This window comes from Cheilinus undulatus, linkage group 17 (genome assembly GCF_018320785.1).
Source record: "Cheilinus undulatus linkage group 17, ASM1832078v1, whole genome shotgun sequence".
Taxonomy (NCBI): Eukaryota; Metazoa; Chordata; class Actinopteri; order Labriformes; family Labridae; genus Cheilinus; species Cheilinus undulatus.
In genome coordinates, this window is record NC_054881.1 from 32,617,863 (window position 1) to 32,641,841 (window position 23,979).

Here is a 23,979-nt window from a genome sequence, read left to right on the forward strand (position 1 = left end):
TAATGATTAAAAAGTCAAAAATTCATTGATGTTTGTTTGCATTAATTATAAAATTCTTCAAAAAGGAGCCAATAAGTTATTATGATGAAACTCAGCAAAAATAATACAAATCAAAAACACAAGATAAGAAGTAAAAATCATGATAATAGGTCTTAATTATGACATAAAAATCATAATAATGAGACTCTTAGTCAAAAGAGATGGCATTAAAAAGTCAGACTATTTGATAAAAAGTCAACGATTCATTATAAAAAGCCAGAATTATGATATTAAGTCAAAATGATGAGATGAAAGTCAAACTTTTGAGACAGTCATAATTGTAAGATAAATAAATTAAAGATAAAAAGTCAAAAATGAAGACAAGATAGTAAGTTATAATGAGATGAAAGGGAAAATAATGAGGCAGTAGGTGTAAGATAGATTGCCTAACTCTAATTTTAAAAGCTGATATCATTAGATTAAAAATATGCCATAGTTATGACTAACTGATATTTTTAAAAACCTCATAAATATAATTTCCTAATTTTGACTTTATGTCTCATTATGACTGGGATTATTTTTTTCACCATTATAGCATATCCTTTTTCTTCGACTGGCATGACTGGGCTTCCATACCAGCAGCACTGGCCATCATAAAAACATTTTTCCCTCCATGGCACCAGTAGCCTTGGAGCTGTTTTCAGGCACTGACCCGGGAGGAAGGTTTTCGGCTCATGGAGAACGACTTGGCTGCGCACGGAAGTCGGGAGCTTAAATTCAGGTCACACTTGGCTTTGCTAGCTCAAGTGAAATGTAAAACAGGAGGCAGGCAGCAGGTGAAGCGTGAACCACAGTCGGGCAGTGATAACGCCCGGCCAGCGGGAAGCCAGCAGCCACTTCTCCCACTTGGCCGCTATTAAGTCGAGATTCGGTGCCGGTGGAGAGACGAGCAGCTCTTCTCACTTTCACTTCATGGCTCAGCGCGCCGCTCACACTGCCGTCCCCATCGCGCTGCTGCTGTTTGGACTTGTTGCGATCCTGCTACTCACCATACCCACTCAAGACATCCAGGAGGCTCCGGGGTTCATGGTAAGGTCGGTTCTGAAGGGTATTTATGGAGAAGGGTGTAAAATTTCGGGATAGTGTAACCCAAGCTGTGCCCCTGGAGTGAGGAGATGTTACGTTTCAAACGGTGACACTAGAATTTAGTGACTACGGTGCCTGCATTAATGGAAGGCTAATATAAGCTACTCCCTCTCTCACTTTAGTCCACAGCAGCGTTCACCCCTCACAAACACATCTCATTATTTGATATTTGTCATCGGTTAATATCTGCTTAGCTTGAATATAAGGAAACCTTGCAGCCTATAATGTATAGTACAGAGGCCAAGGAGTGACAAAAATAAAATAATAAGTCAGTCTATGTAATATTAAGCTATGAACTATGAGGGAATGACAAAATTATAGTTGTTTTATTGAAAAGAAGCTAAGCTTATACGCTCATATTAATACCTTGCTTTTGCTGTAAGCTTTATTTTGTGGTTAATGTTACACCCTTAATACTGAACTGTATGGAAGTCAAAGTGTGACAAAATTAAAATAACATTAATTTGAAAATGGTAAGGCTGCAGAGGTCTGCACTGATATTTAAAAAATATTAGCAGGCAATCTGGCTTGTGTGTGGTGTATTTGTTTTTTAAAGTAAATTATTTATTTCTTAAATATTGTAAGCCTAAGCTACAAATAAAGACAAAATGATCTCCAGTAGGGCTGGGAAGTTAATCAAAAATTAGATTATATTACCCAGTTGAATACTTTTTTGCAGCAGAGATGTTACGCATCATTTATTGTGCAGTCATTAAAGTGGCATTTTTTAGAATACCCTACAAAAAATCCTACTTTCTTAATTTTGTACTTTTTTCTCATTACATATGAGAATGACATAAAATTATCACTCTCCTCTATTCAATTCATATCCAATTTGCAGTACAAGTAAAAATCATTACAATTAAATATTTTTCCAAATTGTTCAGCCCTTGTTCAATCTAATACTATGTTGGTTATATTAAAGGACAATGTATTGCTGGTGTTTGTTGGAAAATACATCAGATGAAGAACTTAAAGAATAATTGCATATCAAATCAAGTTGCAATATTGGGGGGAAAAAAATCACTATTCGATTATTTTGCCCAATCATTCAGTCATGTCAGTCTGCTACAGTCAAAAAACTTTTTTTTTCTCATTAATTTACACTCCGTACCCCATCCTGATAAAATGAAAACGGATCTTTGTTGAGATGTTTCTACACCTCGATTGGAGTCAGGGGAGAAAGGTCTTAATAAGAGAGGTGACCAAGAACCCGATGGTCACTCTTGACTGAGTTCCAGAGATCCTGTGTGGAGATGGGACAAAGTTCCAGGAAGGAACAACCATCACTGCAGCCTCCACTGATCTTTGCTTTATGGCAGAGGCTAAATGGAAGCTCAGGTCAGTGCAAAATACATGAAAGCACACTTGGCTTTCATGTGGAGTTCTTTTCAAACTCCAAAGAGGCTTTCATGTGTTTTGCACCGAGGGGAGCCAGTCTCATCTCTACACAGGATCTCTGGAGCTCAGTCAGTCTTGTTCTAAGTCACCTGTCTTACTAAGGCCCATCTCTTCAGATTGCTCAGTTTGGCCAGGCAACCAGTTCTTGGAAGAGTCCTGGTTGTGCCAAACTTCTTACATTTGAGAACTATGAAGGCCACTGTGCTCTTGGGAACCTTCAGTGCAGCAAATTTCTGTGCCTTGGAACAATCCTGTCTCTGAGCTCTGCAGGCAGTTCCTTTGACCTTTTGGCTTGGTTTTTGCTCTGATATGCATTGTCAGCCACGAGGCCTTCTGTAGAGAGGTCTGTGTCTCTCCAAATCATGTCCAATTGATTTAATTTATAACAGTTGGACTCCAGTCAGGCTGTAGAAACATCTCAGCAACGATCCAAAGAAATGGAGGCTCCCAAGCTAAATGTCAAATGTTTCTGCAAAGGGTCTTAATACTCGTATCAGTGTGATATTTTAGTTTTATTTTTAACTAGAAAAGCACTCGGAGAGCGCAGACCTCCACTGTTAGCCCTATCTCCCCATAGTGAAGAATCCTTAAAAAAAAATTCCTGGATCCATCCCCATGTGCCCCCCACCATGGCATTTGCTGATTACTCCCTTCCTGGTGGGGTGGAATCACAGTGAGGCAAAGCATTGGCTTTGCTATGGGTGGACTGTCATGGTGGAAGCATTGCCTGCTGGTGCCAACAGATGTACTGACAGTCTCACCCATGGTCTCACTGGATGACTGGAAGTAATGGCAGAGGGTGAATATTCCTCTATTCCACCCAGCATTGTGAGTATTCTCGCTACAATTCGCTTTCTCTCTGTTATGCTCCAACTCGCCTCCTCGACCGGGCATGCGTTATTCAAGCTCTATAAACTCCAAAACTTTGAATAGAAACACACCCAACAATGCTGCTGGGATGGAAGTTACTCATGTCCGCCATCCCCTGGTGTAAAGTTGTAACAGTGCAGACCTCTGCCATTAGCCCTATCTCCCAATAGTACAGAATCCTTTAAAAAAGTTTTTCTTTATGCCATTTCTGACATTTCCTGAAAATTTCATCAAAATCCGTCCACAACTTTTTCAAGTTATGTTGCTAACAAACAATCGAACCCACCCAATCAAATAACCTCCTTGGCGGAGGTAATTCATTATTTTTTCACTATGTCATGAGTGGATACTGAGTGTAGATTAATGAATGCACTTTAGATTTGAGTAACTTCCTGTATTTTCTCATGACACAGTGTAGTATATTGCAGAAAGGTAAGATATCAGATTGTCAGTTTGGGACAGATTCTTACCTGTGGCTCCTTATCTAATTGTCAAACTCTCTCTTATATCCTTATTTATCTACTGCCATACAACTACAACCCTAAAATAGAAATCTGAAGAAACAAAAAGCACATTTTCTGTCAGCATTGCAGAATTGCATGTAGAGATAGTTCAATGCACCACAGGAGCTCCACATACTCACACGATCAGGTGCCATCCCTGATGCTACATTGCCAGTGCATTCCTCCCTTTACTCCTCTGCTATGACCTCTGCTGCTGCATGAGGGGTGACTTCCCCATTGCTCCTGCAGGCAAGGCAAAACAGGGGGTAAATGTCCTCCTGTCTGACATTTTCTAACCTCCGACTAGCTACATGCATTGCTTTCTGCACTCTAAAACAGAAAAGAAGAGCAAGTTTAACTACTTTGGCTGGAATAGGACAACACTCCTCATCAATTGTATTGTGAAAATGCACCTTCAGGTGCCCTAATGGCTGAAATGAGGTCTCCCAAAGGTTGTCTGAAATGATTATCTGTACAGTTGTCTCATTGTAAGGAAACAAAAGGATCAAACTACTGAGTGTGGTTGGACCTGTTGATATCAGAGACTGCCTGCATTCAGAATGCAAATCAAGGATTAAGACTTTGAAATGTGATTTGTTTACAAGTCTTGTAAGGTTTAGGATTATGTAACCTTATATCTAATAAATGCATCAAAAATATCTTGAAACATGAAAGGTACGCACTTGTTGTGCAATACCCCCTTGCATGCAGGGCAGCTTTTTGTAGCACAGGTCCTCTCCTGCTTTTGTTCACTCTCCTTGCCTTTTTTTGTGTCACCAGTTATATCCCGTGGGGCCTTTTTTTAGTGCATGTAGCCGCCTTTTCAGTGAGTCACAATGTGATCGAGCAGTCACAACAGAAAGGACACAAAAGGCTTTCTCTTAAATTCTGCAGGGTACAACAGTTCCCATCGTTTTTCAAATGAAAGGACAAAGCAGGTCATTAGAGCTCCTCTGTGATTTTGGCAAATGTTAGAGCGAGTCCTTACGACTGACTGCACTGCAGTAATGACAAAATATTATGAGGAATAGCTCGGCACAGGTCCATGTGATGTTGCTGTTCACCTGCTCTGAATGGAGACGTATGCTCGCTTGAATCTTGAAGCACTAAAGGAGGAGCGTGTGTATCGATTTCTGCACTGATTTATGAAGTTAAGCATGTGTGCATGTGCGTGCAGCCCTTCTCCCTTGGATCGTCTGTCACATTCCCTCTTGCATGGTTGGATTACTACACATTCTGAGTGTTTCCTTTCATTAAAGCAGTAGAGTTGCCCTGATTTTATTGTCAATATTACACTGAAATTGGAAATACTGCCAAACTAACAAGCTGTTTTTGCAGGCAATTTAGGAAATATGTTAACCTACCAAACTGGGAAGACAGTCCTAATCTTATTTATTTAGTTAAAAAAAGCTTGGTAATGATGGCAAAAACTCATGTGCAGGGGCAAAAAAAAAAAATCCTCGATTACAAACAAATACTTATTTTTTGGGAAAGCAATGAGTAAATTCAACAGGAAAACTTTTTTTAGAGTTTAGATGCTCTCAAATATAAAAAATATCACCTCAATTGCAGGGATTGTATTGTTTGCACCATGGATGTAAAATAGCTTCACCTAGTACAAGGTCACAATGTCATTTAGCATACGCTGCTGCTGCGTTCTGGATCATTTGCAGAAGTTTAAATGTGCATGCAGGGAGGCCTGCCAGTAAGTTACAGTAGTTGCAGTAGTCAATGCGTGATATTACAAGAGCCTGTACCAGAAGTTGTGTTGCATGTTCTGTCAAGTAGGGTCTGATCCTCTTGATGTTATAGAGGGCAAATCAGCAGGACAGAGCAACCGAGGCCACATGAACCTTAAAGGTTGGCTGGTCATCAATCATGACACTCAGATTTTGGGCAGACTTAGTGGGCATGAGATTTTTTGATCCAAGCTGGACACTGATCTCTGGATAATAGCTAATCTTGGCAAAGCAGTTATGTTGTACATGTTCCCTGCCCAATAAACTAAAACTGGTACAAAAGGTAAGGAAATTTGTGTTTGGTAGATTACTCCTTTGTTGTAACAATGCTTCATGGCAATAAATCTTATACTGTTGAAAAGCCTGTTTATTTCCCTTTTAAATGGTGCCACATTTGTGAGGAACATACATTTTTGGGATGAGCAGCAGAGCTGAGTATGTGGGTTGTGCCCATAAAAAAGTTTATCAAATCTTCTCTGCCAGTGATTCTTGTTTGGTGTTGTTTGGGGGATTGGATGGTTGAAATATGAAGAAATTGGCATTTAAATATTTTTTTCTTTTAACAATCAGGAGCCTCAGTAGTGTGTGGAAGAACCAAATGCAGCCACAACAGCCTGGCACCGCCTCCTCATGCTAGTCACCAGCCTGGTCACACAACTTTGTAGGGTGGTATCCCATTTGTCACAAGTCAGCCAACGTGGTCGTATTTGTCACTCTGGCACACCCAAGGTGATCCCACAGATGTTCAATGGGGTTGAGGTCAAGACTGCTGGCAGGTCAGTCCATCCTCTCCACACCCAAATTCTGGAGGTAGTCTCTGAGAAACTCTGATAAAGCTCTGTGGGGGTGAGAGGAGATTTCAGTCCCAGACTGTGGAGATATAGGATTGCCACTGGTTGCAGAATCTAGTCTCAATATCTTTCTGCATTGAAATTGCCTTCAGGCAGCACTATGAGACCGCAGATTGGCTGTGTGCAGTCTGTTCCAGATTGTCTATAGTCATATCATCCTGCTGACCTTAACTGCAACTCTGTAGAAGACAGCCTATGGTTCCTAAGTGCTGACAGGGTGAAGAAACCGTCTCCTTAGGGTATGCCTATTCAATGAGCGGCCCGGGGGCCACATGCGGCCCAGAACCAACCCCCCAGTGGCCCAGACTGTGATCAAGCCAGAGATGCAGAGGTCAACCTGTTTCGCAAGTTTGCATAAATTCCCACAGGAATGCAACACTCCCCCTAGCCTAGCAACAGTCCAACTACAATGCACTGCGTTGTTTTGAAGCATGGCTAGCGTTGCTGACAGAAGTAGCCCCAAGATACTGAGTATAAAATGAGTCCTTTTCAACTGTAGCTACAGCTGTGCAATTTTAGTTTTTATGCACTTTAAGATATGCCTGGGTACATAATTATTTATAGAATTTCATTTTATTTTTTCATTCTATTTATTTTATTTTTATACAAGTGAAAAAAAAAACATCTCTACTACCTCAGATATGGTCAAATACAGCTCTGTTGTTGTATTTTATGCACTTTTTACTGTGTTTTCATCATTTTGCCAAATTTAAAAGGGAGACTATGAATAAAAAGTGCATATTTGTCATCAAATTGATCTGTATTGGTTCCAAATTTGGCTCAGCTGCTTACTGGGCATGTCCGGCCCAGCTTACTTGATTTCAAAATTTTGCCCGGTTGAATTTGGAATAGCCCTGCCTTAGGGTGTCATTTTCTTGGGACGCTCACTTGGTGGTACCAGGGCTCACCTCAAATATTGCTGCAACTTGGTTTTGCGGAACACCAGCTTGAAGTGGTCCTTTTGCACAAGCCCTATCTAGGTGAGTCAAATGTGGCATGCTAATTCTTGGCCAGACACCTACTGACCAGTGTAGCAGGGCCCAGGCTCACAAGTGCAGAGTGATTAAATTACCTTTTTCCAGATCATTTGTTTTTTCTTATGCCTTCTCTGCATTACATGAGTAAGCATCATAAACACTGGGTAAGAGGGACCTTTTGTGTGGGTCTTCAGTTCAGTTCTCCCTACTCTAGAGAACTGAACTGAAGACCCACACAAAAAAGAGAAAATTTACATCAGTCTAAACTGTTTTTATTGATTAAATCTCAGCAGAATAGGGCTACAGACAAATGTTCTTACCAAAATATCCTTGGTAAGTGGTATCCTTGGCTTATTTGATAAGTGGGGCAGCAAGATCACAGTTGATACGCAAATCAAATTTTGGTGACCTTAATGCAGAACTCTGCTTTTTATGACTCCTAGACCCTCAGTTAGGAAGCAGTGTTTATAGACACTGCAGTAAAATCCTCAACTGTCTCTTTCCCACACCTGTCTCTGACTATTGAACACCTGGGGGGTTTCTTTGAAGACCAAATTTATGAGTTAACCAAGTCTGCAGCCAAATTCCTTCCAGATGCATGTATTTTACATAGCAAATATCAGAAACTCTTTCATGTTCTTCTCCTTGTTAACTTTACTCCTTTTTAATCACCATTTTGTTAAGGAATGTTAACCTGTGCTTATTCTCCACCACTTTCCCTCTGTGTTGATGTTGTATCGTCTCTGCCTGTCCTTCTTTGCAGTACGGGATCGTCCTGGATGCTGGATCTTCACACACAGCTTTGTACATCTACAAATGGCCAGCAGACAAGCAGAATGGCACAGGCGTGGTCACCCAGCACAGGGAATGTCATGTTAAGGGTACGTTATCATCCCTCTCTTTCCACCAATAATCTCTGTTAGGCTTATCAAACACTGGTGCCAGTGCTCCTACACAGAGCAGAGAGCTGGCTCTGAATAGTTGATAACTTCTTTTAGGAGAATGGCAGTATTTGCAGTCAGACCAGAGTCAAAGCTGGGACAACATATTCCAACAGAGACCTTAATTTACAGTACATTTTTTAAAAAGGACCAAACGGACATGAAAATGTTTCTGATAACAACTGCAGAACTGTCTGTTTCCCTTCTGTTGGGTCATTTTCTTAATAAAAATCAGATGAGTGATGCTGGAACCTTATCTTGGTGAATTCTTGTTAACATTCCAACAGTAGCAACCAGGGAAGCACGATATTATCAGTATGATTACAGCATAAGCAGATATGAAAATTTCGGCCATTATTTAAAGCGTATATTTTGGCTATGAAAATCTGACTATATCAGCTGTAAACATCGGTTTATTTAAGTGGAGTTTCAGGGCTCTTATATTTTTGCGCACATTCATTTTACCCTCTACAAACCCTCCAAGGCCGGCTGCTGAGAAGCATCCCCACAGCGTGATGCTGCCACCAACATGCTTTACAGTAGGGATGGTGTGTTTGTTGTGATTGTTTGGAACATAAATACAAACCATAAAAGCTTAATTTGGACTCATCTTATCAAAAAACTTTCTTCCAGATGCCTTTTGGCAAACTCAAGATGTCAAGTCAAGATGTAATCTGAGTTTTCTACAACAGTGGCTTTCTCTTTGCCACTCTGCTATAAAGCTTTGACCAATAAAGAACCACGGCAACAGTTGTTGTATTCAGAGTCTTTTCCATCTCACTTGGAAACGCTGGAGCTTGTAACTCCTTCGGAGTAGCCATAGGTGTCTTGGTGGCCTCTCTCACTAGTCCTCTTCTTGCACAGTTACTCAGTCTATGAGGATGGCCTGATCTAGGCAGATTTACACGTGTCATATTCCTTCCTTGAAGAAAGATTCAACTGAACTCTGGGAGATGTCCAGTGCCATGGAAATGTTTTTGTGTCCATTCCCTGACTTATACTTTTCAATAATCTTTTCTCTGAGATACTTGGGGTGTTTTTTTTCTTCATGGTGTAATGGTTGCCAGGAATACTGATTGACCAGGGATTGAACCTACAGACACAGGTGTCTTTACACTACAATCACTCGACACACATTCACTGCACTCAGGTGATCCACATTTCACTAATTTTGAGACTACTAGCACCAATTGGCTGGACCTCTATTGAAGGAGGTCAGTCAGGAGGTTTCTTTTTTTTGTTAAAAAAAAAAAAAAAGGCCAAATTCAGGTTCTTTATCTGACAAATGAGGGCTACATCATTAACAGGTGTTCTGTTATCACTTTGTATTACCTCCACACAGGTAATGGTGCTGCTGTTGGGAATGGACATCAGTTTTTACAAACATGTACACATTACACAGCATCTTTTTTTCATGATGACAATGAATGCATTACCGTGGCTATTTTTAAATACCCTGGAAAACTGCATTAATTTATTAACCCCTAACCTTATTAGCTATATGCATCTAACTTAATCTTGGGGAACTATGGTTGAAATTCCATGACACCAGCATACTGCACATACAGATAATAAGAAGGTAAGTTAACAGTGGGTGTAGTTGGAAAAGTTTTTATTGATGCTATAAAATTTATCCTTAGGAAGTGTAAAACTGTGTTTGTGTTATGTGTAAGTAATTACATCTGTCAGCCTTCTGATGTACAGTCCAAGGTCCAACATTCTAGCCATTATCATGACTCATAAAGTCTGCCATACAATGCAGTAACTAAAGTCTATAAGGGGCTGTTCAGTCTTTAAACTTTTACATGACTAACTCTTCTGTATCACATGTTTTTTCTTTATAACCTGCACAGCTTTGGCTGCCATTCAGTTCTTAAATCATTTGAGTGCAAACTCTTTGTTATTGAAAACACCATTCACCAGTGGACTTTGCCTTTAATCCTCTGACAGTGAAACTAAACAAAACGTGACCTCTGCAAACTCCTTGTTCTCAATGATGTGGTTACTCAATAACTGACCAATAATACTCTGAAAAAGTTAGTTTTTTGTTACATAATCAACACTGGGTGTGAGTACAGATAAGGGCTTCCTTCTTCAAGTAAAGAGATTATATTTTCGCTGCCAGAGCAGAAAAATCTCAGTCTGAGGCGATCATTAATCAGGTGAGAGTCAGGGGTGAGCTCAGGGCTTTGCCACTCCTGTTCTGCCATGGGGTCATTATGTTTCTGCTCTAAGATAAACAGACACTCTCTTCTTCAATCACTCATGAGCACGGTGTTTACACTCTACGTTCATCAAAGTGTTGAAATGGCAGAGGTCTAGGAGAACTCCAGTACTTTGTGTGATTTAAAAACTAACCTGAAATCAGACAGTTATATTACTTTAAGATAGAGATGGGTGATGATTTTTAAATGTTGAAACAATCATGATTGTTAAATAAGCATTTTAAAAGTATTTAATTATTTTTACCTTGCTGTAATGTGGTCCTATGGCCGAACAGTGGCTAGTGAACTAGACAGTCTGGCTTCAGACAGTACATCTCTGACGACCACTCACGGGCCGTTCATCTGAGGTGGCACCTACTAGAGAATAGGAATACAGTTCAAAACTTTCTAGATAAAATCAGATTAATCTTCCATTAACCCTTTAAATTCTAGCGCGTCGCCAACAACGTGCTGTTGAAGAGCACTTTGCATGACCATAACTGCATGACTATTTGTGTTATTGGAAACATTCAAACAGTTTCTGAAAGCTGAGAAACTGTGCTTCACAGCCAGCATGTGGTTATCACTGTAATTTCCCCTTTTCTCACTAAGACTCTAGCGTAATGTTCCCCCGTTTTTTTTTTTTTTTTTTTTTTCCAATTTTAAACTGTTAAAACACTCTTAACATCCATCTATCCATGTTTTATCCATGTTAATTATTTTTCTGTCGTCGAGTTATGGTTATAAGGGTTTTCTCCGTTTTTTAAACTTATTCGGCCAGGAAATCCTCGTTATAGCTGTCTACAGTCTCATCTACAAACCGGAAGTTCTAAGTATTAAAAGTTCTAAGTATTGTGGAAAAATGGGCAAAAGCACATACTCACAGGACATTTCTGGGCCTTTTATGGTTAAAATAAGAAAAGAGTCCAGAAACTCATGTTTTAAAGGGTTAAGTTTGGGACAAGGGCTAAGGTAAGGGTTAGGATACCATAATAAAGCCAAATAAACAGTCTGCTTAGGGAGAAAAGATCGTCCTCCATGGAAATATTCAAACTCAGCAGGTGTAGCTTACCTTGCCCCATTAGCTACATAAGCTACATAGCTATGAAGCTAAAATAACTAAAGCTACACTCAGAAAGCAGCTGTATAAGCTACATAACTACATTCTTTTTGTAGCTATGCCAGCTAACGCTATGTTTGCTAAAATGTCTCTTTAAAGCCTGGCAGTTACTTTCTTGAAATAACCACACAAACATCACGACAAGCTACGTTTCATAAATAGAAAAGAGATAAAAGTCAGAAGGCCAATCTGGGATTAACTTATGTTTAGACCTGTTTAAGAAGTAGTAACATGAACGGTGGCTCATTTTAGCTTCATTAGCTTTAACTAAAGCTAACATGCTAGCTACGTAACTAGCATTACTACTTTAGCCAATGTAGCTGAGTTAGCTTTAGCAACGGGAGCTTTAGCAAACGTAGATGCGTAGCAAGATAGTTATGTAGTATATATAGCTGAGTTTTGAGTATAGCTTTAGTTAAGTCAGCTAAATAGCTATGTTAGCTTTGCAGCTTTCTCAGCTAATGGTGCTAGGTAAGCTACGCTTGCTGAGTTAGAACGTTTTCATGGAGGATGATCTTTTTTCTTAACCAGACTATTTATTTGGCTTTATTGTGGCATCCTAACCCTTACCCTAATCCTAAATGGAACGTTTTTTTGACTGTATATCCGTTCTGAAACAGTTCAGATGAACTGTCTGTGAGAGTGGCAGTCAGAGATGAACAGTCTGCAGCCAGACTCCTCTCCATGTGAAAGCTATCTACTAACCACCACTGACTGTCAAAAGAAGAAGGCAGTAATGTCAAATGTTGTGGAAAAAAAACCTCAATTTGCTTTCCTTAACGTAAGACTCTATTTTACTAAGTAATTTTTATGTACAAGATTAATTAAAACGTTTTTTTTCTTTTAAAGTTAAAGTCGGTAAATCAGTAAGTAAGCAAGTCTGCCTGAAGTTATTTTTTCTTTCAAGATAAAAGCAGATCTGTATTCCACTAGGACAGATGAAAATCAAATCCACTATGAAACAAAATCTGTTTTCAAGGAAAAATATGAAAATTCTGAGATTGATCAGTATTATAACTGTTGTTTAACAGATCTTATAACTGTCATTGAAATAAACATCCCTACTCTAAAAACCACTAGATATGCAGGATTTCGCCCCTCCTTTTTGATTTAGCAGCACAATATTGAATATCATGTGATCCAGTCTTTTAGTGTAATCTCCTCAGTAATTGCCTCCTTGTCTATTTCTTGAATGTTCCCACAGTCGCTGGAACATTGTGTGATCATGTTGTCAGGTAACTAGGACAATTCTTGTCTTCAGGGTGTGACCAATTTGCATTTTTTTCATGGCGCATGAACAAGATGGTACGTGTCTGTGTTGTATTCTGATGTGGATTTTGGTGTATTTTATCCTTATTGTCTCCGGTTCAGGTGGAGGAATCTCGAGCTATGCAGGCCAACAGGGAGCAGCGGGGAGGAGCTTGGAGGTCTGTCTGGACCAAGCGGTGAAAGACATCCCCAAAGAGAGACACAAGCTCACACCTGTGTACCTGGGAGCCACAGCTGGCATGAGGCTCCTGCAGTGAGTCAGTTTGTGTGTGTGTGAGAGAGAGAGGAGACTCTCTGTGTTTTTGTTTATGTTGCTGTGGTCCTTTGTCTTTGTTAACATGTCACATTTCTTCACATTGTAGCTCTACAACTGTCTCAGAGAATCTACTTTTTCTTCTATTTTAAATACTACACAATATTAAAGCTACAGCAGAGTGCCTTTCTAAACATCCTGATTTACAACAATAAATATCAATGTGTGCTGAAACAAGCTGTTCTCAGATTTTCCCCTGATGATGTCATGTGGGGAGTTAGCCCCGCCCCCAGATGTGGTTGGTTGGAAGAAAGTTCCACCCCCCTCTTCTGATCCTCCTCTCAGCTGCCAGCTGAGTGAAGGATTCAGAGCCACATCCATTAAGTTTCTCTTTCCTGAGAGGGGCGGAGTCAGACAGCTCATCAAAGTTTAAAGCCACAGATACAGGAGGACTTTTTAGACATGCAGAAATCCACTACTGGAGTGTAGGCCTGGGTGATATGGCCTAAAAATCTAATCCCTGATTTTCTTTTAGAAAATTTGATTTACAATTTCAAATGATTTTTTCTTATCCTTGTTTAAGGAACACACAAATGACCAAAAAAGTAAAAGCATGTTTTTCTTTTATTTTAAAAATTAAATGTAACAAACTCCAACTCAATTTTTCTCTTGGGTTAGAGCAAGCTGTAATTTGGTCTCAAAAATGCCACTTTTTACTGCAAGGAGAGTTTACATCAACACAGAAAGGCTGTAGTTATTTGCATACAGAATTCATGTCTGAGCAAAACATTAAAAAAAAAATGTTTTGTTTTTTTTTATTTCTGTATGTACAATATGGTGTTAACAGCTCCTTTAGTTTTAGATTTCACTTCTGTAATGCTGAGGTGAGTTGAGCTGCAGTTGACTACACCTTATTTCCCATTGGGGGGCGTTCACGTTAAAACATGACGGCTGCATGTCCTTGACTGAGATGTTGACATGTTTGCCGTGCTGCTTCCTTTAGTTTCCATGGCTTTTAAACAAATTTTGCAGCATGCTGTGGTTCATGGTCTGAAACTGCAAACCTGAACCAGGTCCAAACAGCTGACAAAAAATATTCAGTTCTTATGGGACGAAACTCAGGATTTGCACCAGCTGCTGTGCTGTTGTGTGTGCGTCTGTGGTGAAGGAGGGGTACGGTGTAAACTACGGGAGCACCAGGGGGAGAGAAAGACGACCGCGGAGGAATATCAGAAAATCTTGAATTTTTTTAAAGATTCATCCTAAACAAAATTAATAATTAATCAATAAAACCAATATATCGTGCAGGCCTACTGGAGTGTTTTTTCAGCAACAAACTTACCAGGCATGTTTTGGGGACCTCTGAAACCAGAATAAACTTGTGTTTAAGAGCTAAAATATGTGACCTTTAAACTTCCACATCCAGATGAGAAGAACATTATTAACCCCCATGAAAATTTTAGTTTTTAAGTATTTCCCAAGTGCTCTTAAATAGAGCAAGGAATTTTTGTATTGCAGTTTTTTAAGACACCCTAGTTTTGTATTGGATGCTTATGTTATTTTACTTTGTACAACACAACACAAAACACAATTATTTCACAAAACACAAAAATTACCAGGGTCTAAATTATTAGCCCCCGTGATGCTAATAGTCAGCTGTGTTTCCTTTTCACTCCATAACACCCATTATGCGAACCCATGCACCCATCTCGTGCATGGGTTCGCATTTTCAGCACCTATTCCACCAGGTAACTCAGGATCGCTCCTGAGAAGAAGGCAGAGGCAGGAGGAGACAAAATGCAGAAAGCTGCATCGTAAATTAGTGCCTGACACAGAGGGTTTTTTGGGAGAAATGAAGTGCTTTGTACGTTTTTTGTAGGGGCGAGTCAACATATTTTCTTGGTCCATTTTTACGTAAAGCTTGTTATACCAAGCAGATAAACACTCCCGTCTACAGCCATTATGATGTTTTCTCCAGTGACAGCTCAAACTCTTACTGAAGTTTTTATACTGTGTGTAAATTAGAAGAAAACCCTCAGTTTTAAGTTGAGTTTACAAGCTTTGAGCTTCACAAAGTTAGAGCACAACAGTGGTTTTTGCTATGGCTCAACAAAAAAGTCAGTTCTGAAGGGGGCTAATAATTTCAATAGACCTAGGTAGTTTTTGTTTTTACTATGAAATAATTTTTTTTCTGTGTGCATATAAGCATCTAAAATAAAACTATGATGGGAAAGCTGTGTTAAACATTCCTTACTCTGCTCTGTGTAATAGCACTTGGGAAATACTTGAAAAAAAATTAGTTTTCATAAGGGGGCTTCTGGTATCTGTGCTGTCCCTGTAATGACCCAGCGGCAGCTTTAAGGCATTAAAATCCCTGTAAAGAAGGATTCAGTCTCATTGTTCATGGTCTCTTAACTTTTGTAGGTCATATTGAAGCATCAGTATTTATTTCAGTCAGTTTCATAAGCTGTTAAAACTTCTCACTGTAGTTTTAATGCTATCAGCAGTGACATCCCTTTATGCAACACAATGGATCTGATCCAACACACTGCTGTAAAAGAACATTTATTTTAACTGAATCCGCAGACGTCTGCACTCACAGTAGTTACAGTGACATCCTCTCGACTCAGTGAACTTGCATATCTTATCTCGAATCACATATTTTAATATTCTGCATGCACAGCCGCCTGCAGCCTGTTGTCTGTCCAGATTATCAGCTCTGTCTCTTCTCATCTGTTATTTCAATAAGGGAATACAAGCACAGAGTATAGTCTGGGTTGTCTGAATCATATGATTGCAAAATGGTTTAAGTTCCTGTGTGTAGAGCTCATAAATGGATTGGTAATAGCTGCTGTCATAAACTCGCTGCATGCACCTTCTCAGTATTGGATAGTTTGGTGAGTGGTACCATGTGACTGTTCACGATTCCTCAAGAGCACGGACTGTTGAGAAAGACGCCATCACTGTCCTTAAGTACGATTTGACTTTATGCAAATGTTGAGCAGAATGCAGCTGCCAAATCTCACAGCCAGGGTTGAATATGGAAATCATTCACTCAGTGCAAATGTGTCCTGAAGTTTGAGTGAAAGGCAACAGCCTGTCTGTGCAATCAGAACCTTCCTCTGCATTAGTATAAATCTGACACTTATATAATTGCAGTCAATGCACAGGAGCTCAGATGTTTATCTGTGGAAAACACATGCACAAAACTTTTCCTGCTCACTGCTGTAAAAGGAAGTCTTTCTACTTTGGTACTAAATTTGTGGTTCTCCATGACAGTTGTATGTTGTCTGAACACTTACAGCGTGACTCATTTCTGGTCTACTCTGATGAACTTTTTTGCCCATCTTAACCTATTTTTGATCATTTTTGCCACTTTTTGCCTATTTTGCCACTCTTTAACCCATTTTTGCAACTTTCTTGCCAATTACTGTTCCTGTGTGCCACTCTTTAACCCATTTTCACTACTTTGCCAGGCTATTTTTGCTATATTTTTGCCACTTTTAACCCCATTTAGATGCTTTTGCCTCTTTCAAACCATTTTTCCATTATTTTTAGCCCCTTTTCAACCACTTTTCCTGCACGTTTTATCCCCTTAGTGCCACTTTTTTGCACCATTTTTGCCACTAATAATCTATTTTTATACTTTTTGGCTCTTTAACCAATTTTGCCACATTTTAACCTCTTTTCCTGCACATTATTGTCACTCTGTGCCTCTCCACAACCCATTTTGCCACTCTCTAACCCCTTTTCATCACTTACTCTGGCCATCTTTGCAACATTTTAGTTTTAACCCATTTTAAAAAAAAAAGAAAAAAAAAGATTTTCTAATAATGACTGATGAGTGAATTTCTGTAAAAACAGATCAAAATCAGATCATTCTTAAACTAAATATTTCAGTTCTTAATTGTTTTTGGGATGTATTTAACAGCTGCAGACATTTGAAGCCAAAAGATAATCTTAAAACCAGAACATCTTCTTTTCCTCCTTCTCTGAATTTAATGGAGGCCGAATAAGAAGCTTTGGGGTGCCTGATTTGGCCCTTGGGACGCCAGTTGATGATCAGTGCTGTATCCCATCATGACAAAGTGAAAATAGAATGTTAGAAATTTGTTTAAATGTATTTAAAAATAAAAACTGAAGTATCGCAATTCAAGTATTGAGACCCTTTTGTCTTGAAATTTAGCACAGTTCCCTCTTATCAACTTGATACCACAGTCCACCTGTGGTATCAAGTTGATAAGTCATGATTTGAAAAGCTTCACACCCCTCTCACCTCAGTGTAAAACACATGAAAGCACATTTGGCTTTCTCATTGAGTTATTTTTGTAAAGTCCAAGTAGGCTTTCTTGTGTTTTGCACTGAGGAGAGGCTTCCGTCTACTCACTCTGCCATAAAACCCAGATTAGTGGAGGGCTGCAGTGATGATTATCCATCTGGAACTTTGTCCCACCTCCACACAGGATCTCTGGAGCTTAGACTGACCATCAGGTTCTTGGTCACATCTCTTGTAATTGCTCAGTTTGGCATGGCATCCAGCTCTTGGAAGAGTCCTGGTTGTGCCAAACTTCCTACATTTTTTTTTTTTTAATTACGGAGGCCACTGCGCTCTTGGGAACCTTCAGTGCTACAGAATTTTTTTGTAGCCTTCCTCAGATCTGTGCCTGTCTACAAGCCTGTCTCTGAGCTCTGCAGGCAGTTTTGACCTCATGGCTTGGTTTTTTCTCTGATATGCATTGTCAGCTGTGAGGCCTTCAGTAGAGAGGTGCGTGCCTTTCTAAATCATGTCCAGTGAATTTAATTTAGATCAAAGCAAAGATCCAGAGATATAAGAGACATCTTTCATAAATTTGCAAAATATTCAACAATTCTGTTTTCACTTTGTCATGATGGGTTACTGAGTGTAGATTAATGAGAATAAAAATGTATTTTTTACTGTAACGTAGGGCTGCAACATAAGAAAATATTAAAAGTTAAAGGGTCTGAATACTTTCTGAATGCACCCTATGTTTGTAGTTTCAGCACCTCACACCACACCATAATTCCTCAGAACATTTGAAAAAAGTCCCACCATTTTTCAAATTTTCTTCACGTTGTGTTTTTTCTGTCTTGAGCTGTTGGCTGCATTGTTTACCACTTCCCCCATGATAACTGTATTGCAATGTTTGGTCTGTTTCTGGCAACTTTGACAGAAAACACACAAATATGGACAGAATAAATGAATGGGAAGCGCCGCCTGTATTCATAAATGAGCCTTTAAATATTTGAACAAGTGCCCCCTCCAGCTTCACCCTCTTGTTCAAATATTGCCAACGTGTTTGTACAGTTCAGACTGTAATCTCCTCTTTCAGTTAAATGTTTAAAGTATATTGTTAATAATATTGATAATGATTTAGACAGTATGCTGAAGCTTTTTCTTCAGAGTATGTAAGATTTTCTCAAAAAAAATCTGCAGCACGTGATCCTATCAATCATTAAAATAGTGCCAGTGTTTGGCTGAGGCTTTTGTGGTAAAGCTTTTTTGGGGTGTCTGTTTAGAAAACTGATCTCAGTGGTGGGGTCTTTTGGTTAAAGCATCAGTTATTACATCCTCTAAATTCATGTCTAAAAATGATATTGCTGTAGTTGCAGCTTGCTGTAATCATTTAGTTAATTGTTTTTTGTCTTTCTCGACCAGCATGTCCACTCCAGAGGAGTCTGATCGGATTCTGCAGGAAGTGGGCCATAAAATCCAGTCCTACCCTTTCAGCTATCGGGGAGCAGCCATACTGAGTGGTCAGCAGGAGGGGGCGTACGGCTGGGTCACTGTCAACTATCTCTTAGAGAACTTCATCAAGGTGCCAGAGATTTAATGTAGTATTGTTTGTTTACAGCAGGGTTTAACCAGTGGGAGCATGGTTATTAACTTCGGTCAGTCATGAATGATTCATGAAGGATCTTCAACAAAAAAAGGCAAAGTATTGTCAGGTATCATGTTTGGGTTTTTTTGCAGAGATGATCTCATCTGAGTTGTTCGACTGTTTGAAGCTCATCAGAGGAAGTCTGAGGACACCTAGTGGCCTCTCTTAATAATAAGTTATACATAACTCCCTTCTGGGTGGGTTTTTGTTTCGACCTTGGGATCAGCTGGAGAAATTGGATTGAGAAGAGTTTGCTTATAAAATACATCCCCCATAGAAACCAGATTTCTGTGCTGATAATAATAAGCATGACAAAGCTAATCATGCCATTTCTTTCCAGTATGGTTTTGTGGGGCGCTGGTTCAGCTCTGGCAAGCCCACAGTGGGAGCGCTTGATTTTGGCGGTGCATCGACCCAGATAACGTTTGCTACTGAGGAGGATGTGGAGGACAAAGAGGACATGATGAAGCTGCAGCTTTATGGCCAGGTGTACTCGCTGTACACGCACAGCTTCCTGTGCTACGGGCAGGATCAGGTCCTGAAGAGGCTGCTGGCTCATGTACTGAAGGTAAAATGAAAAACCAAACATGTAAATATGTAGAGATGTAGTGCTTTTCCACCTTGTTATAGTATTGGTATGAAAACACTGGAGAGAGAATAAAAACTGAACAAGAAAACATGTTATCAGGGTATCTGATCAACATTTGAAACAGCAGGAGGTCATGTTGACTGGAAGGTCAATTAATGTGCTGTACAGTTGTTGAAATTTTTGGACTTTGAGCGCTTACAATGCAGCTATGAATGGCTGCCGGTATTAAAGGGATATTTCGGGATTTTTGATGTTGGGTCATATGAGGTTCTTGGCTATAGTTGTGGCATTAGCCTCCAGTGATTTCTGTGAATGTTGATCTTGTGGTTATTATGAGCTCTGAGAGCTCCTCAGCATAATGGCATAATGTTAAATTTAGCACTAATTTAGCTGAATGGCAAATATTTTTAAGATAATTGGCAAGGTCAGTAACCAGTCGACCCCTTCTCCTAATAAAATCTGAAGTACAAACATTAGTTGATTTCTAATTATTTTATTTTTAGACTTCTTAAAGAATATAAAGAACCCACATATTTTCTTTGAATCTTGTAACAGAATATAAGGCATGATGTTCATAGGAGTTTTAATGACTTTGACAAACATGTCATTCCTCTCTCTCTCTCTCAGTCTCAGGGTTACTCTCCTTCAATCACTCATCCCTGCTATCCTGCAGGCCACAGTCGGACTTTAGAGATGAGTAGCATATTCAACTCCCCGTGTACAGTGGAGTCCAAACCCAGCCCCTACAGCTCTACGGCCTCTCTGACAGTACAAGGCAGCGGACATTATGAACACTGTTTGGGCAATGTGTCAGAGATCTTCTCCTTTGACAGCTGCCCCTTCTCCCAGTGCTCCTTTGATAAAGTCTTCCAGCCAAACGTCACAGGAAGCTTTATGGTAAGCACCAGGCCTCGTTGTATAGAATTTCTATAATTAGAGATTGGGTTTGCATGCTGTAATGGCAGATATATCATGCTAGAAATCATAGCATGGACTCTGAAGAGAAAAGAAATAAAGCTCTGCAGATGATTTCCATATGCATATGTGTTTACAGCTGAACTACTTCCTATCATGATATCTATTACCCCAAAATGAGCTTTGGCCGTAATTTTGTTCTATTTCTGTTATCAGGCATTCTCTGCGTTCTTCTACACTCACTCCTTCCTGCAGCAAATCACAGGCATCTCTGTGAGCACTCCTCCACAGCTGGAGGAGGCAGCCAGAGCTGTGTGCAACATGACCTTCGATCAGGTATTCGTCTCTTCTGCTAATTTTTATCTTATTCTAAGTATCTCATGTATGTGAACATGCATGTGTTGATTACGAGCAGTTGAAAAAAGTCTATTACCCATCATATCTTGTGGAATCTCAATGGCCATCGGCAATGACTCAAAAGATTTTTATTAGAATAAAAATTAACGTTTTTACTTTTAGAGTTTAATGAATAAGTCCAGTTAAAGCTGGCCAATTAAAGAATTTTACAAATACGGAGCCTATTCATCCAACTTGTAGATTTTTTCCACTGACATAAATAGTGATGACAGCTTTGTAATTTCTGTAGTTTGGACTGAAATACTTTTTGGAGGATGAATCTTACTTCTTTCTTGACTCTGCCACTCCAGAACATTCCCCTTGTTGTCTTTAAATCATTTCTGTGTAGCTTTGGCTTTATGCTTCAGCTTATTGTCTTGCTGGAAAATAAATCTTATCCCAAGCTGTAGTTCTCTTGCAGATTGGAAAGGTTGCCCTCCAGGATTTCCTATATTGTGTCATTTTACCCCCTACCTTTTCAAGCCTTCTTCGGCCGGCTGCCTAGAAGCATCCCCACAGCATGATGCTGCCACTACCATGCTTAACAGTGGGGATGTGCAATGTTTGTTGTCCACCAAACATAGTGTCTTGTCTGATGGCCAAAAAGCACCATTTTGGTCTCATCAGACCAAAGAACTTTCTTCCACTTGACCATGGAGTCTCCCTCATGTCTGTTGATGAACTGTAGTCAAGATTTAATGAGTTTTCTTCAACAGTGGTTTTTTTCTTTGCCACTCTCCCATAATTGTATGCAGAGTCTCCTCCATGTCAGCTGCTGAATCTTGTAACTCCTTCAGAGCAGTCATAGGTGTCTTGGAGGCCTCTCTTACTAGTCACTCAGTTTGTGAGGACATCCTGACCTAGGCAGATTTACACGTTCTATATTCCTTTGATTTAACTGAACTCTAGGAGATCCATCCCCTACATTATAAGTTTCAATAACCTTTACTCTGGGTTGCTTTGAGTGTTCTTTTGTCTTCATGGTGTAATGGTAGCGAGGAATATTGATTAAGCAGTGACTGGACCTTCCAGACACAGGTGTCTTTATACTACAATCACTTGAGACACATTCACTGCAGTCAGGTGACCCCCATTTTACTGAATGTGAGACTGCTAGCACTGATTGGCTGGACTTCTGTTGAATTCAGTATTTTTGTTTAATTGACACGACTTTCTAGAAATCTGATTTGACTTTGACACTAAAGAAGTTCTTTTGTTTTTGTTTTTTTTTGTGTGTCAAAAAGCCCAATTGTTCTTTTGTATTTTTCTTTTGCATTTTTTTGTGTCAAAAAGCCCAATTGTGTTGACCATGACTGATTTATAAAATAAAAAAGAGTAAAACATCAAAGGGGGTGAGAGCTTTTTATGGGCAATGTAGAGTCAAAGCAGCTCTTACTTGGGCAAACTGACAGTTAGGACCTTTAAGTTTTTTAAACATTCTACTGGCACACGTTGCACTCTGTGTACTCTTCATAAAGTGTCAAACTTGTGTTACATATACATTTTATTTTGTTTCTTCATTGTGTTTAAATATTTTTAACATGTTATTTGTATGTTTCAGCTGCTGCTTCTTGCTCCAGAGCAAAAGTCTCGTTTGCAGGACTACTGTGCTTCCTCTGTGTTTGTTAATGTTCTCATGTTGAGAGGGTACGGCTTTGATGAGACGTCATTTCCACGCATTTCATTTCAGAAGAAGGTGACATCTTTATCTTCACCTTAAAGTACACCCGAAGATATATTTATACATTTAAGTAAATAAAGACCTATAGATTAAGAGTATTTATTTTGTTGTTTATCCTCCAGGCAGGTGACACCTCAGTTGGTTGGGCTCTGGGCTACATGCTGAGTTTGAGCAACCTGCTGCCTGCAGAGACTGTTGGGCTGAGGAAGGCCCTGACCCCGGGGGCATGGGGAACATTAATCTGTCTTTTTGTCCTCCTGCTCGCTGCAGTCCTCGTCTTCATTTTAATCCGTGCCCGTAATGGGAAGAAGAAAGGAGGCAGTGAAAGCCCCATCTAGATATTTTAACAGCCTGTACAGCTCTGAACTCCTTCTGTTTTTAAGTATGTCTACTTTGTACTGAGTCAAAGGACCCCAGCTGTGGTTAAATGAGGAAGGAAACTTACCCTGAACATGGGGACTTACATATTTATCATTAGCTTTGAACATGTCCACTATATTTCTTTTTGCATGGTAGGACCACACATTAACATGAATCCTCTCTTTTATCAAATCTAGATGCAAATATCCTCAAATTGAAATCCAAAGTCAAGACTTTAACCTGATAGTTCTAGGATTTTTTTTATCCAATAGTTATTATTGTTTGTAGAGTTCAGAGCCAACCCAAATAAAAACATTCATCACATTTAAAATATTATTGGTAAATCTAAGCACACAGCTCTCTCCTGTTTAATTTAACACTCTAAAATATGTCTGAATGTAATTTTGATCACACTTTTGAACATTTTTATTGATTTTTACCCAGAATTTTCTACCTTATTGAAGTCTTAACAATTAATTTCACTCTGTTCATTCAGTTTCATCTAAATATGTTTGCTGTATTTGTGTCTCGTGAAAAATAACTGAAAATATTTTGTAGATCATTGATTTCTGAATTGTTGTTTGTTGTGTTGTTTTTTTTATTATTATTGGAGTTATTGTTTTTTGGTCCTTTTTTTTAAATAAACTGATTTACAAAAGGATCCCCTGTCTATGACATCTAGCCTTTTTAAACACAAAAAAGCGTATTTATACTCACGGGTTGAAAAACTACAGTATATTATCATTTTATCTTAGTTGCATACTCAATTAAGGAGAGAGAGTGAATAAGAAGCCCTGAACACTTCATTAAACAGCCAATAGCCCTAGAAAAACCACCACAGAAAACTCCGATGTAGGTTTGAAGGTTAAATGAATGATCAGAAAA

General features: G+C 39.3%; 1 protein-coding gene across 1 annotated transcript; it reads left to right on the top strand.

The window, feature by feature from the left end:
- Positions 1-672: 672 nt before the first annotated feature.
- Positions 673-23,701, top strand: LOC121525308 (ectonucleoside triphosphate diphosphohydrolase 2). Its single transcript, XM_041811216.1, has 9 exons — positions 673-1,068; positions 8,230-8,347; positions 13,103-13,253; positions 18,931-19,090; positions 19,494-19,721; positions 20,370-20,639; positions 20,874-20,993; positions 22,615-22,749; positions 22,857-23,701. Exons 1-9 carry the CDS (start codon positions 952-954, stop codon positions 23,070-23,072), a joined length of 1,515 nt encoding a protein of 504 aa, XP_041667150.1. The 5' UTR covers positions 673-951; the 3' UTR covers positions 23,073-23,701.
- The last annotated feature ends 278 nt before the right edge of the window (positions 23,702-23,979 follow it).